General features: G+C 40.4%; 1 protein-coding gene across 1 annotated transcript in view; it reads left to right on the top strand.

Annotated features, from left to right (window-relative positions):
- Nucleotides 1-16,213, top strand: part of ftsj3 (FtsJ RNA 2'-O-methyltransferase 3) — a 51,330-nt gene that overhangs the window by 29,209 nt on the left and 5,908 nt on the right. Inside the window, exons 12-18 of the mRNA XM_061883051.1 lie at nt 545-680; nt 4,536-4,738; nt 4,811-4,928; nt 11,911-11,992; nt 15,491-15,599; nt 15,736-15,851; nt 15,922-16,024. Coding sequence (XP_061739035.1) covers nt 545-680; nt 4,536-4,738; nt 4,811-4,928; nt 11,911-11,992; nt 15,491-15,599; nt 15,736-15,851; nt 15,922-16,024 — 867 coding nt within the window. The remainder of the gene's footprint in view (nt 1-544; nt 681-4,535; nt 4,739-4,810; nt 4,929-11,910; nt 11,993-15,490; nt 15,600-15,735; nt 15,852-15,921; nt 16,025-16,213) is intronic.

The raw sequence follows: 16,213 nt of genomic DNA, 5'->3' as shown, positions 1-16,213 counted from the left end.
GACCCTCCGGTACCGTGAATGTCATTTAAGTGACGTCTTGGTGAAGATTGATGATCACTCATTTTTAGGTCTATTTTTTTTAAAAGCCTGGCTGGAGATCGACTGACACACCCCCCGCGGTCGACTGGTAGCTCGCGATCGACGTGCTGTTAAGTTATTGTGGCTCAATTTTCCTTAATTTGTTTATTTTAATGTATTATTATTTAATATATATTATTGTTTTAGTTGCTTAAGAGATATTCCTGGCTCTGAATTTGCTCATTGCTATTTTTATGTTTTTGTGCATTATTTGTTGCCGTAATCATTAAACAAACAGGTTACTCATCAGTTACTCAGTACTTGAGTAGTTTTTTCACAACATACTTTTTACTTTTTCTCAAGTAAATATTTGGGTGACTACTCCTTACTTTTACTTGAGTAATAAATCTCTAAAGTAACAGTACTCTTACTTGAGTACAATTTCTGGCTACTCTACCCACCTCTGGTTAAAATGTAAATGGTTGGCGGTACAGTTAATAATGGCTGTGAATTGTGTGTGAGCCAGGAAGAAGAGGAAGTTGCTCAAAGAGCGCAGGAAGCAGAGGGAGAGGGTGGAGCTGAAGATGGATCTTCCAGGTGTCTCCATTGCTGACAACGAGGATGTCAGCCTTTTCTCCCTAAACACCATGAGGAAGAAGCAGGTGAGTTCACCGGTAACAATATTTTGGTACCGGTACCAAAATATATTTTGATACTTTTCTATATAAAGGGGACCACTAAAAATGGAACTGTCCATATTTTAACAAAACATTTTACGGCACATGAAACATGTTTCTTATTGCAATTTAGACCTTAAATAAAATAATGAAGATACTAGACAACTTGTTTTTTAGTAGTAAGTAAACAAACAAAGACTCCTTATTAGTCTGCTGATGTATGCAGTAACATATTATGTCATTTATACACCTTTTATTTTGACAACATTATGAGGGACAAACTGTAAAATGTATTATTAATGTACTTGTACATTTACTGTCAATATCTGCACCAGGTCGCCCGTAAGGACCAGATGAGTCGCCCGCTGGCCTGTTCTAAAAATAGCTCAAATAGCAGCACTTACCAGTGAGCTGCCTCTATTTTTTAAATTGTATTTATTTACTAGCAAGCTGGTCTCACTTTGCTTGACATTTTTAATTCTAAGAGAGACAAAACTCAAATGGAATTTGAAAATTCAAGAAAATATTTTAAAGACTTGGTCTACACTTGTTTAAATAAATTCATTATTTTTTTTACTTTGCTTCTTATAACTTTCAGAAAGACAATTTTAGAGAAAAAATACAACCTTAAAAATGATTTTAGGATTTTTAAACACATATACCTTTTTACCTTTTAAATTCCTTCCTCTCCGTTCCTGACAATTTAAATCAATGTTCAAGATTTTTTTTTTATTGTAAAGAATGGTAAATACATTTTAATTTATTCTTCATTTTAATTCTGTTTTTTACGACAAAGAATATTTGTGAAATATTTCTTCAAACTTATTACGATTAAAATTCAAAAAAATGATTCCAGCAAATCTAGAAAATCTGTAGAATCAAATTTAAATCTTATTTCAAATTCTTTAGAATTTCTTTAAAAAAAAATTTGTTCGGGAAAATCTAGAAGTAATGATTTGTCTTTGTTAGAAATATAGCTTGGTCCAATTTGTTATATATTCTAAAAAAGTGCAGATTGGATTTTAACCTATTTTAAACATGTCATCAAAATTCTCAAATTAATCTTAATCTGGAAAAATTACTAATGATGTTCCATAAATTATTTTCTTTTTTTTTCGGTTGAATTTTGAATTTTAAAGAGTGGAAATTGAAGATAAAGTATGTTTCAACATTTTATTTTCATTTTTTTCCTGTTTTCTCCTCTTTTAAACCGTTCAATTAAGTGTTTTTTTTCATCATTTATTCTCTACAAAAAACCTTCCTTAAAAGGAAATAAAAGGTACGACAAAATGACAGACAGAAATACACACAGTTTTATATATATAGATTTATTTATTATAAGTAAAGTGAGCAAATTGGCTTTTTCTGGCAATTTATTTAAGTGTGTATCAAACTGGTAGCCCTTCGCATTAATCAGTACCCATGAAGTAGCTCTTGCTTTCAAAAAGGTTGGTGACCCCTGGGTTAGAGTGTCTGGTACGATGTGAGTTCAAACCCCGGCCGAGTCATACCAAAGACTGTAAAAAGGGGACCCATTACCTCCCTGCTTGGCACTCAGCATCAAGGGTAGGAATTGGGGGTTAAATCACCAAAAATGATTCCCGGGCAGGGCTTTTGCTGCTGCTCACTGCTCCCCTCACCTCCCAGGGGGTGAAAAAGGGGATGGGTCAAATGCAGAGGAAACATTTCAACACACCTAGTGTGACAATCATTGCTACTTTAACCTAACTTTACGTTAGTTTTGGATGATACCACAAATTTAGGTAGCGATCCAATACCAAGTCGTTGCAGGATCATACATTGGTCATAATTTAAGTTCTCATGTGTCCAGGGACGTATTTCCTGACTTTATGAATCAAATATAAATAAAAAGGAAAAAGATTTTGTGATGATAAAAAATATCGATGCAATCACAGTATCAACTAGATACGCTCTTGTACTTGGTATCATTACAGTGGATGTCAGATGTAGATCCTTCCATGGCATTTGTTTACATTGTGATGCTGGCGAGCTATTGTATCCTCCTACAGCAGGGGTCGGGAACCTTTTTGGCTGAGAGAGCCATGAAAACCAAATATTTTAAAAGAGACATATAATATTTTGATTGCATTTTTAAAGTACAGTGGGGCAAAAAAAGTATTTAGTCAGCCAGCGATTGTGCAAGTTCTCCCACTTAAAATGATGACAGAGGTCTGTCATTTTCATCATAGGTACACTTCAACTGTGAGAGACAGAATGTGAAAAAAAAATTCACATTGTAGGAATTTTAAAGAATTTATTTGTAAATTATGGTGGAAAATAAGTAGTTGGTCAACCATTCAAATCTCTCACTGATGGAAGGAGGTTTTGGCTCCAAATCTCACGATACATGGCCCCATTCATTCTTTCCTTAACACGGGTCAATCGTCCTGTCCCCTTAGCAGAAAAACAGCCCCAAAGCATGATGTTTCCACCCCCATGCTTCACAGTAGGCATGGTGTTCTTGGGATGCAACTCAGTATTCTTCATCCTCCAAACACGAGTTGAGTTTATACCAAAAAGTTCTATTTTGGTTTCATCTGACCACATGACATTCTCCCAATCCTCTGCTGTATCATCCATGTATCCATTTTGGTATAAACTCAACTGGTCGTGTTTGGAGGAAGAAGAATACTGAGTTGCATCCCAAGAACACCATACCTACTGTGAAGCATGGGGGTGGAAACATCATGCTTTGGGGCTGTTTTTCTGCTAAGGGGACAGGACGATTGATCCGTGTTAAGGAAAGAACGAATGGGGCCATGTATGGTGAGATTTGGAGCCAAAACCTCCTTCCATCAGCGAGAGCATTGAATGGTTGACCAAATACTTATTTTCCACCATCATTTACAAATAAATTCTTAAAAATTTCCACAATGTGAATTCTTGGATTTTTTTTCCATATTCTGTCTCTCACAGTTGAAGTGTACCTATGATGAAAATTACAGACGTCTGTCATCATTTTAAGTGGGAGAACTTGCACAATCAGAGGCTGACTAAATACTTTTTTGCCCCACTGTAAGTCCAACATTTTTGGAGTATAATAAGTATTTTATTATTTTTAATAACATTGTTAGTCTGAAGCTAACCAATAATAAATAAAATACTCCTCGCCATTAATGCGACTTTTTGATCGGATGGATGGAATGTGAATTTTTTATATTTTGAACGTTATTTTTAACACTGTGATTACCAGCGGAATTATTCATTAATTATCATGTTAAGCAATGTCAGCTAAGATTTACCTGAGAGCCAATGCAGTCACCAAAAGAGCCACAGGTTCCCTTCCCCTGTCCTACGGTGTGTAGTTTGAAGCATGTTTAGCTATTCCTCGTCCTCCAGTGATAATGCTACTTGTAAAAAAAACTCACTATTTGTCAGCACGGAGGCGAGGATTGGTGATTTAGAAGTTGCTAAAACACTGCGGATGGATGTTAGCTGCTAACTAGCGAGCCATGTCTTGAAGCAGCTCTTCCTGAGGGTGTTTCAGCGTTTTAACATCACCTTTATCTTTACTTTCTACACCAAAATGCATCCATTCTCACTTTTCTGTCTACACACTGTGTCTGCTTGTAAGTACTCTGTGTGTGTGTGCGTGCGTGCGTGCGCTGCCGAACATGCTCCTTTGCTCGTGAAAGCAGCAATGTCACCACATGACAATGCACCGTCATAACTCTAGAAAAATAAAATATGGCGAACGAGTTCTTTTCAAACAGAGTGTAGTACTTATTTTGATTGATTAATACCGCAATACTATACCAGAGTATTTACGCAAAAACACACAGAGGTGTGACTTTTTTTCTTCTGCCTCCAACCATTTAGGAGTTGGCCAACATATCCAAGGGCGACATGCAGGCCGCAGATGCCCTAAGCGACGGCGAGGAGGACATTTACCTGTCCGATGATGAGAAAGCAGACGAGATGTCCCTGGCCTCTGACTTGGACGACGAGGACTTGGAGGAGGTGGAGGAATTAGAGAGGGCGCTGGCCAAGAAAGCAGCAGAGCAGGAGAAGAAGAAGAAGAAGTGATTGTGCACGATTAGTTTTTCTGTCAACCTGCCTTTTTTTTTAGTAACGCCTTGTCCGTGTGTCTTCAGAGTGACGTTCACCGAGGAAGAGGAGGAGGAAGACGAGGTAGAAGAGGGCGGCTTGCTGGTGGAGTTGGAAGGAAAGGACGCGAAGAGAGAGAAAGAGACCAACCTGTGGTTCAGCAAGGTTTCTCTACACTTTTTACCACAGTCCTGCACAGCATTGGTCCCCATCCACATACATAGCCATTTATTTGATGATTTAAAATACAGTGGAACCTCAATATATGAACTTAATTGGTTCTTCAACGTGGTTCGCCAATAGAAACGTGAAGCACTGGTCCTCCTATGAATCAATTTACACATGAATAGTTGGTGCTAGCCTTGACAAAAGTCCCTATTTGAGAATCCATATACATACTGTACATATTTACACATAAGCATATATATGGAGAATGTGTGTGTGTGTGTGTGTGTGTGTGTGTGTGTGTGTGTGTGTGTGTGTGTGTGTATATATATTTATATATATACAGAGGTGGGTAGAGGAGCCAGAAATTGTGCTCAAGTAAGAGTACTGTTACTTTAGAGATTTATTACTCAAGTAAAAGTAAGGAGTAGTCACCCAAATATTTACTTGAGTAAAAGTAAAAAGTATGTTGTGAAAAAACTACTCAAGTACTGAGTAACTGATGAGTAACCTGTTTGTTTAATGATTACGGCAACAAATAATGCACAAAAACATAAAAATAGCAATGAGCAAATTCAGATCCAGGATTCTCTCTTAAGCAACTAAAACAATAATATATATTAAATAATAGTACATTAAAATACAATTAAAAAAATGGCACATTGAGCCACAATAACTTAACAGCACCATAGGCTCAGTAGGCATTCATTGATTTGATTGATTGATTAAAACTTGTATTAGTAGATTGCACAGTACAGTACATATTCCGTACAATTGACCACTAAATGGTAACACCCCAATAAGTTTTTTAACGTTTATCCATAACTTAGTAAATGACCAAGTCGAGGTGATCTACCTCATATATACATATATATACACACACATATCATTTATACACACACATATCATTTATACACACACATATCATATATATATATGTGTGTATATATATATATATATATATATATATATATGTATATATATATATATATATATATATATACACATTTATATATCCAGTATATAATTTATTTATTTTGCCATTTTTGTTGACATGTTAAAGGTGTTTTAATGAATATACATGCATGTTTAACACATAGATTCCTATCTTTCATGAAGACAAGAATATAAGTTGGTGTATTACCTGATTCTGATGACTTGCATTGATTGGAATCAGACCTCCACGTTTTCAAATGGAGGAGAAAAAATGTTCCTCCTTTCTGTCTAATACCACATGAAAGTCGTTGGTTTTTGGCATCTTATTTGTCCAGCTTCCATATTGGTTTTTATACACTTTACAAGAAATACATTGGCGGCAAACTCCGTAGCTTGCTAGCTTGTTTGCACTGGCTTTCGGAGACTCTTATTTTGTTAGCGCAGGCGCGATGGAGCGGCGCTTTTATTGTGAAGACAGGAACTGTGCGATCAGTCTTTAGGCTTTTGACGGGAAGTACGGTTGAAATAAAAAGTGTCTTCTTTCCTTTACACTTTTGATTGATTGATTGAAACTTGTATTAGTAGATTGCACAGTACAGTACATATTCCGTACAATTGACCACTAAATGGTAACACCCCAATAAGTTTGTCAACATGTTTAAGTCGGGTTTTTCGTATCACGGTCATGTGACCACCTGGCTCTGTTTGATTGGTCCAACGTCACCAGTGACTGCATGTGATTGGTGAAACGCAGGCATGCCTGGATCCTACTTTGAAGCTCTGTTATTAACCAAAAAAAACATTAATAGATCGATAAAAAAGTAGAGAGTAGCGAGCTTAATGTAGATAAATGGAGCGGAGTAAAAGTAGCGTTTCTTCTCTATAAATGTACTCAAGTAAAAGTAAAAGTATGTTGCATAAAAACTACTCGTAGAAGTACAATTAATCCCAAAAGTTACTCAAGTAGATGTAACTGAGTAAATGTAGCGCGTTACTACCCACCTCTGTGTGTGTGTGTGTGTGTGTGTGTGTGTGTGTGTGTGTGTGTGTGTGTGTATGTATATATATATATATATATATATATATATATGGATGTATGTACAGTATATATTCCATATTTTATTTTTACTGGACTATAAGTCACAGATATATACGTTGCAAAATGAGTTATTTACACAAAGATTCTGTAAATTTTTATTTACATACCTAAATTGTTTAAGAAATGTCTGATCATACAAAACAGAAGTTATAGCTCATAAATCTATTTTTTTATCCAAACAAAAAACCAGCAAGCTCAAATGTCAACACTGAACATACATCTCATTGGTGAGCTCAAAAAAAAGGAGCATCTTTTTACCTTTTTGTCTGAGAATATTTGTGACATTGTTAAACATTTTTGGTGTTTTGGAGTGATAAACAAGCAGTGGCTGTAGGTAGTCACCGCTAGCAGTGTGGGGTGATCCTTCATCGGCTTGTGTCCTGGTAGAGCATGGGTGTCAAACTCTGGCCCGCCGTGTAATTTCATTTGGCCTTTGAGGCAATATCAAATTAACATTAGAGCTGGCCCGCCGCTGTAACACCGCATTCACCACTAATACTCATACTCGTCAACCCTCCCGAAGTTCAGTGACCTTCCCGAATTTCTCCCGATTTCCACCCGGACAATAATATTTGGGGCGGGCCATAAAAGCACTGCCTTTGGCGTTCTCTACATGTCGCCACGTCCACTTTTCCTCCATACAAACAGCGTGCCGGCCCACTCACATAATATATGCGGCTTATACACACACAAGTGTATGCAAGGCATACTTGGTCAACAGCCATACAGGTCACACTGAGGGTGGCCGTATAAACAACTTTAACACTTGCAAATATGCGCCACACCGTGAACCCACAACAAACAAGAATGACAAACACATTTTGGGGGAACATCCGCACCGTAACACAACTTAAACACAACCGAACAAATACCCAGAACCTCTTGCATCACTAACTCTTCCGGGATGCTACAATATACACCCCCGCTACCACCAAACCCCGCCCCAACTCAAACCCGCCGCCGCCCAAAAGAGGCATTCAATCTGTATTTTAATTTTAATTGATATGCCATTGATATTTTTTAATGATCATTATTTAAAACTCGATTTTGCATGTCACTCTAAAGTTATATAAGCCTTGCTTGGTCAATATTCAATGCAAAACTTGTTTGGGTCCCTATTAAAGGATTCATTTGTTCAACCTCAGCCCGTGGTTTCGTTCAGTTTTAAATTTTGGCCCACTCTGTATTTGAGTTTGACACCACTGTGGTAGTGCATTCTCTTTTGCTGTGATAAAAGTCCGCTGTGGCATCTTTTTTCAGTCTCGTCACAATTAACGACATTCTTAGGAACAATCAATCAATCAATCAATGTTTACTTATATAGCCCTAAATCACTAGTGTCTCAAAGGGCTGCACAAACCACTACCACATCCTCGGTAGGCCCACATAAGGGCAAGGAAAACTCACACCCAGTGGGACGTCGGTGACAATGATCACTATGAGAACCTTGGAGAGGAGGAAAGCAATGGATGTCGAGCGGGTCTAACATGATACTGTGAAAGTTCAATCCATAATGGATCCAACACAGTCGCGAGAGTCCAGTCCAAAGCGGATCCAACACAGCAGCGAGAGTCCCGTTCACAGCGGAGCCGGCAGGAAACCATCCCAAGCGGAGGCGGATCAGCAGCGCAGAGATGTCCCCAGCCGATACACAGACAAGCAGTACATGGCCACCGGATCTGACCGGACCCCCTCCACAAAGGAGAGTGGGACATAGGAGAAAAAGAAAAGAAACGGCAGATCAACTGGTCTAAAAAGGGAGTCTATTTAAAGGCTAGAGTATACAAATGAGTTTTAAGGTGAGACTTAAATGCTTCTACTGAGGTAGCATCTCGAACTGTTGCCGGGAGGGCATTCCAGAGTACTGGAGCCCGAAATGAAAACGCTCTATAGCCCGCAGACTTTTTTTGGGCTTTGGGAATCACTAATAAGCCGGAGTCCTTTGAAGGCAGATTTCTTGCCAGGACATATGGTACAATACAATCGGCAAGATAGGATGGAGCTAGACCGTGTAGTATTTTATACGTAAATGAAGGCGCCGCAAGCATGAGGCCAACTACATTTCGCGATATAGTGGGGCGGAATAGGTCGGTTGGTAGAGTGGCCGTGCCAGCACCTTCAGGGTTCCAGGTTCGATCCCCGCTTCCGCCATCCTAGTCAATGCCCTTGTGTCCTTGGGCAAGACACTTTACCCACCTGCTCCCAGTGCCACCCACACTGGTTTCAGTGTAACTTAGATATTGGGTTTCACTATGTAAAGCGCTTTGAGGAAAAATCGCTATGTAAATATACTTCACTTCACATTTCTGATCACAAAGTGATCTCCAAGACAGGCTGATTGGCACAAAGTAGGACTATTGTGGAAATGAACTCGTCAGAAGTAGCATCTCACCCACCACAACATACTTAAAACACTCAGATGACGCAACCATTCTCGCACTCCTCTCCAACAGTCAATCAATCCTGGACTATCATAACACACTCAAACATTTCACAGAGTCATGCACAGCCAGTTATCTGGAAATCAATGTCAATAAAACAGAAGAAATAGGGTTCAACCCCCCCTCACCTCAGCACCCCGTCATCATAAACACACAAACAGTTAAAACAGTTGACACTTTTAAATACCTTTTAAACTCACCTTTGATCCTTCCTTACTGTTTCACATGTTTTTTCACCATGCTTTCTGTAACCAACCGGACCAAACTCACACGCATTACAAACATAGCAGCTAAAATCCTCGGCCTACCCACACCCAACATTTCAGATTTAAACCACAGGTCCATCACCCGACTGGCAAACACAATAGTCCCACTACACCAATACATAATCCCACTACCATCAGGGCGCAGGCACAGAACCATCAAATTCCGGAGGGCCCGCCTCAGGAAAAGTCTTATCCCTGCAGCTATAGCCGCCCTTAAAGGGGAACATTATCAGCAGACCTATGTAAGCGTCAATATATACCTTGATGTTGCAGAAAAAAGACCATGTATTTTTTTAACCGATTTCCGCACTCTAAATGGGTGAATTTTGGCAAATTAAACTCCTTTCTGTTTATCGGTCTTTTAGCGATGACGTCAGAACGTGACGTCGCCGAGGTAACACACCCGCCATTTTCATTTTCACATTACAAACACGGGGACTCAGCTCTGTTATTTTCCGTTTTTTGGACTATTTTTTGGAACCTTGGAGACATCATGCCTCGACGGTGTGTTGTCGGAGGGTGTAACAACACTAACAGGGAGGGATTCAAGTTGCACCACTGGCAAGAAATCTGCCGCCAGACCCCCATTGAATGTGCCAGAGTGTCTCCACATTTGACCGGCGATGCTAAGGCAGACATGGCACAGAGATGTATGGATAACCTGCAGATGCATTTGCAACCATTAAGTCAACAAAATCACAAAGGTAAGTTTTGTTGATGTTGTTGACTTATGTGCTAATCAGACATATTTGGTCACGGCATGACTGCCAGCTAATCGATGCTAACATGCTACGCTAATCGATGCTAACATGCTATTTACGCTAGCTATAGGTACATATGAAACTAGATACCCACATTTAATGCGAAACAAACACTTACCAATCGACGGATTTAAGTTGCTCCAGTGTCACAAGATGCGAAAGTCCTGATCATTTGGTCCGCACATTTTACCGCCGATGCTAATAAGGCAGCCATGCTATGGGCCACTTCATTAGGTACACCCACGCTATGGCCGAATAGCATCAATAGCTATTCGCTCAATAGCTTCAATTTCTTCTTCAATTTCGTTTTCGCTATCTGCCTCCATACTCCAACCATCTGTTTCAATACATGCGTAATCTGTTGAATCGCTTAAGCCGCTGAAATCCGAGTCTGAATCCGAGCTAATGTCGCTATATCTTGCTGTGGTAACCGCCATGTTGTTTGTATTGGCAGCACTGTATGACGTCACAGGGAAATTGATAATGGTTTCGAAGATAGCGAAAATAAGGCACTTTAAAGCTTTATCTAGGGATATTCCGGGACCGGTAAAATTAAAAAAAAAACTTCAAAAAATACAACAAGCCACTGGGAACTGATTTTTATTGTTTTTAACCCTTTTGAAAGTGTGATAATGTTCCCCTTTAAGCAGGCCTAGCCGACCCGTCTGATAAAGCCTGTAAATGTGTTGGTCATGTATGATGTCTTTTTGTTAATTTTGTTTCGTGATGTGTAATGTCTATATGTTTAAATGTACGGCAGTGAAAATAAATTTCCTCAACGGGGACCAATAAACCTAAATCTAAGTGCCGCTAGCCTCGAAGCTTTTCGAAATGTAAACAGGATGTGACATGAGGGGCTTCTCATGTTCAAAATAGCCCTGCCTGCGATTGCAGGAAGTGATGTAATCAAAATGACAGTACCTTTAGGGCGAAGTAGGGAACCTATGGCTCTAGAGCCAGATGTGGCTCTTTAGATGACTAAATATGGCTCTCAGATAATTAGATTTATATAGCGCTTTTCTCTAGTGACTCAAAGCGCTTTACAAAGTGACACCCAATATCTAAGTTACATTTAAACCAGTGTGGGTGGCACTGGGGGCAGGTGTGTGAAGTGTCTTGCCCAAGGACACAACGGCAGTGACTAGGATGGCGGAAGCGGGGATCAAACCTGGAACCCTCAAGTTGCTAGCACGGCCACTCTACCAACCGAGCTATGCCGAGTAACCGTGTAATACTCTTCCATATCAGTAGGTGGCAGTCGGTAGCTAATTGCTTTGTAGATGTGGGGAACAGCGGGAGGCAGAGTGCAGGTAAAAAGGTGTCTAATGCTTAAACTAGGTGTTTTACACTGAGGTCTTACCCACGCTGATGAGACACACCCCTTGCTTGTGCGTGGAGACCATGGCTGTCTCGCTAAATGACAACATCATCAGACTGTGATCAGTCTCTTCCTGCTGCCAACGTTGTTTGCTTTTGTAGGCCATCTTCAAGGAGATCGACCTGGAAGGAGACGCAGAGAGTGAACTCCGACAGTCTCAGTGGCTCCAAAACCAACAAGCAGGTCAGTGCCTCCGCTGGAAAAACTCACTCTCTCACTAAGTATGTATTTCTCATTTCTAGTCAAATGATCTTTTATCTCAAGTCATTTGTCAGTGAGACATGAGATCTTGATTTTAGCCAGTAGATCTTCTGAGGAAAGAGCATCACAAGTTTGTTATAAGTGAAGTGAAGTGAAGTGAATTATATTTATATAGCGCTTTTTCTCAAGTGACTCAAAGCGCTTTACATAGTGAAACCCAATATCTAAGTTACATTTAAACCAGTGTGGGTGGCACTGGGAGCAGGTGGGTAAAGTGTCTTGCCCAAGGACACAACGGCAGTAACTAGGATGGCACAAGCGGGAATCGAACCTGCAACCCTCAAGTTGCTGGCACGGCCACTCTACCAACCGAGCTATGCCGCCCCAGATAAAAACTCACATTACTAATAAGTATAGCTAATAAGTAGAGATGTCCGATATTCCATCCATCCATTTTCTACCGCTTATTCCCTTTTTGGGGTCGCGGGGGGCGCTGGCGCCTAGCTCAATTATCGGCCGATAAATGCTTTAAAATGTAATATCGGAAATTATCGGTATCTGTTTCAAAATTATCAGTTTCAAAAAGTAAAATTTATGATTTTTTAAAACGCCGCTGTGAAAAGGCTTCACGGTGGAAGAGGGGTTAGTGCGTCTGCCTCACAATACGAAGGTCCTGCAGTCCTGGGTTCAAATCCAGGCTCGGGATCTTTCTGTGTGGAGTTTGCATGTTCTCCCCGTGAATGCGTGGGTTCCCTCCGGGTACTCCGGCTTCCTCCCACTTCCAAAGACATGCACCTGAGGATAGGCCCCTCCCACCTCCAAAGACATGCACCTGGGGATAGGCCCCTCCCACCTCCAAAGACATGCACCTGGGGATAGGCCCCTCCCACTTCCAAAGACATGCACCTGGGGATAGGTTGATTGGCAACACTAAATTGGCCCTAGTGTGTGAATGTTGTCTGTCTATCTGTGTTGGCCCTGTGATGAGGTGGCGACTTGTCCAGGGTGTACCCCGCCTACCGCCCGATTGTAGCTGAGATAGGCGCCAGCGCCCCCCGCGACCCCAAAAGGGAATAAGCGGTAGAAAATGGATGGATGGAAAACGCCGCTGTGTACACGGACGTAGGGAGAAGTACACAGCACCAATTAACCTTAAAGGCACTGCCTTCGCGCGCCGGCCCAATCACATATCTACAGCTTTTGACACACACAAGTGAATGCAAATCATACTTGCTCAACAGCTGTACAGGTCACACTGAGGGTGGCCGTATAGACAACTTTTAACACCGTTACAAATTGCGCCACACTGTGAACCCACAATATACACCCCCTACCTACCCCCTTCTCAACCCTGCCCCTCCAACCCCGCCCACTTCAACCTCCTCATGCTCTCTCAGGGAGAGCATGTCCCAAATTCCAAGCTGCTGTTTTTAGGCATGTTGAAATAAAGATGTCACCCACATCTGCGTTCCTCTCCAAGTTTTATCAGTCATTCACATTGACATCCCACTAGGTTGTGAGTTTTTCCTTGCCCTTATGTGGCCTCTGAACCGAGGATGTCGTTGTGACTTGCGCAGCCCTTTGAGACACTTGTGATTTAGGGCTATATAAACAATTGATTGAGAGGGAGCTCATTTCGACAGATCAACTTTCTGTGTTTTCAGTTAATGGAAGTCAAGTTTCAAGTTTATTGTTCTTCGGTCAATGGTCAACAAAGCAAACATAACAGTTGTACATTCATAGATTGAAAATAAAAAATGTTACAGTGTGCATGCAAGTGACGTCAGAGCCACATTGGGGCCTGCGTGCGGAGTCTGATAAAGACTAAATTTTACTTGCAGTGCAAATAGTTGGAAAAAAAACGGGTTTCAAAAAAATCAGTTATGGTCCACTTTGGCCCCGTTTACACTGCACACCAAATCTGATTTGTTTGCCCTCAAGGGACACAGACCTAATTGTTGTTGCCAGTCTAAACGCTCCAAAGTGCTCCAAATTGGATCTTTTGGCATCAGATTCAGACCTCATCAGGTGGTAGTCCTGAATCCGATTGGAGTCGGATCTTTTCAAAGGCTAAAGTAAAGTACCAATGACACAAAGTTACTGCATACGTCAGCAGACTACCGTATTTCCTTGAATTGCCGCCGGGGCGCTAGTTAATTTAAAACCTCTTCTCACTCCTCCGCTTCCCAAAGGCATGCGGTAAATTTAGGCCTGCGCGTATAAATTTGAGTGTGATGTAAGGATATCATCATGAAAAGCACATTTAATAAAAAAACGTTATTATGGTCTTACCTTTACTTATAAATGAAGTCCAGGTGCAGCTTCTTCTGATCAAAAGCATCGATAACTTGTTTATAGAAGTCTTCCTTATCTTTCTTCAGTTTTAAAAGTCTTTCTGTCTCGATGGAGATCTTCCTTTAGTACCTCCTGCTTCAATTGAAAGTCCAGTATAGAAAATTGTTTTATTTTAGATATGTAATCCTCCATGTTAAAAGTGCAAGCGAGAGGAAAAAAATAAATGATAGCTGCTCACTCTTGCAGCTTGTTGTCACTTCTTCTGCTGCTGTCACTAGCGCCCTCTACCACCAGGGGGCGGGAGTCATTTAATGACTCATATTTGACACACGCAGCTACGGTATATTAATAAAACATAGCTGCTTACTGTTCTTTTTAGCATATTCAATAGCTTGGACCTTCAATCCTACTGAATAGCTCTTAATCTTCTTCCCTTTATGCAAATTCAAATGATTGAAATCAGCCTCCTCCATTTTGAAAATGATGACAGGTGAAGTGTCACTCGTGACGTGACGAGTTTGACCCGGTGGAAATTCTAGGCATATGCTAATTATTTTGCGAAACGAGTTTGACCCGGCGAAAATTCTAGACATGCGCTAATAAAAATAATTTTTTGCAAAACGAGTTTGACCCGGTGTTAATCCTGAGCCGGCGGTAATGCTAAGCATGCGCTAATTATTTTGCGAAACGAGTTTGACCTGGCAGTAATTCTAGGCAGGTGCATACTATCTACCCGGCGGCAATTCCAGGAAATACGGTAATTAGGAGTCTGTGTTTTTTCAGTTAATAATAAAAGACAAGTTGTCTAGTATGTTCACTCTTTTATTTAAGGACTAAATTGCAATAATAAACAGTATTCATGTACCCTGATATTTTTGTTTCAATAAAGACAATAACACCATTTTTTGTGGTCCCCTTTATTTAGAAAAGTATTGAAAAGTATCTAAATATTTTCTTACCATTACCAAAATATTGGTATAGGGACAACCCTACATTGGAGTCTGATAAAGATCACATTTTACTTGCAGTGTAAACAGTCAGCTGGAAAAAATGGGATAAGGAAACAAAATCTGATTTGGTCCACTTTGGCCTGCAGTGTAAACATAGTCCAGGTGTTAAAAAGCATAAAATGCTATATATTAGCATCACCTGGCAAGGGCTTCACTTATATTTCTTGTTTTTTAGGAAAAGGCAAGAAGAGGAAAGCTGTGAAAGAGTTGAAAGAGGAGGATGTTCCAGAGGAAGAAGCAGAGTCCTCACAGAAAGTGGAAGAAGACATTGAAGAGGACGACGAGTAAATACATATTAGTGTTTTCATTCTGTTTCTGTGTGGAAAAGCTGCACTGCAATGATGTCATTTCTCCATTGAGAGACAAGTAAAAGTCTATTCCGTCATAAATCCTTAGCTAGCACGCTGCTGCTTTTTGCAGATACATCAAGAAGATAAAGAAGGCCAAAGGTGGAAGTGGGACAGGCCCGGCTGGTGATGATGAAGATGATAATGAAGAAGATGACAGCTTCCAGGTTGTTCCTGTTGAAAGCACCAGTGAGTTATGTTCTTCTAGAAAGGATCATGCACAACACAGATGTTTATGTTCCGTGCTCTGCTCACTAAGGTAAGAAAGCCCGCATCCTGGATGCAGAAGGTCTGGCTCTGGGCTGTGAGATCGCCACATCTAAGAAGAAAGCCAGGGACCTGGTGGACAACTCCTTCCACAGGTGTGTGTGGATGAATTGTTACTCTCAATGATATAGTGGAACTTAGCAAGTCCTGGTACGATAACACCGTATCAATTTAAACACGTTGGATAAAATAACAGTTATATATATATTTATATGGATTGAACTTTCACAGTATCATGTTAGACCCGCTTGACATCCATTGCTTTCGGTCCCCTAGAGGGGGGG

This window comes from Nerophis ophidion, linkage group LG22 (genome assembly GCF_033978795.1).
Source record: "Nerophis ophidion isolate RoL-2023_Sa linkage group LG22, RoL_Noph_v1.0, whole genome shotgun sequence".
NCBI classification, from domain to species: domain Eukaryota; kingdom Metazoa; phylum Chordata; class Actinopteri; order Syngnathiformes; family Syngnathidae; genus Nerophis; species Nerophis ophidion.
Note: the sequence above shows the minus strand (reverse complement) of the source record. Positions and strands in the feature narration are given on the sequence as shown.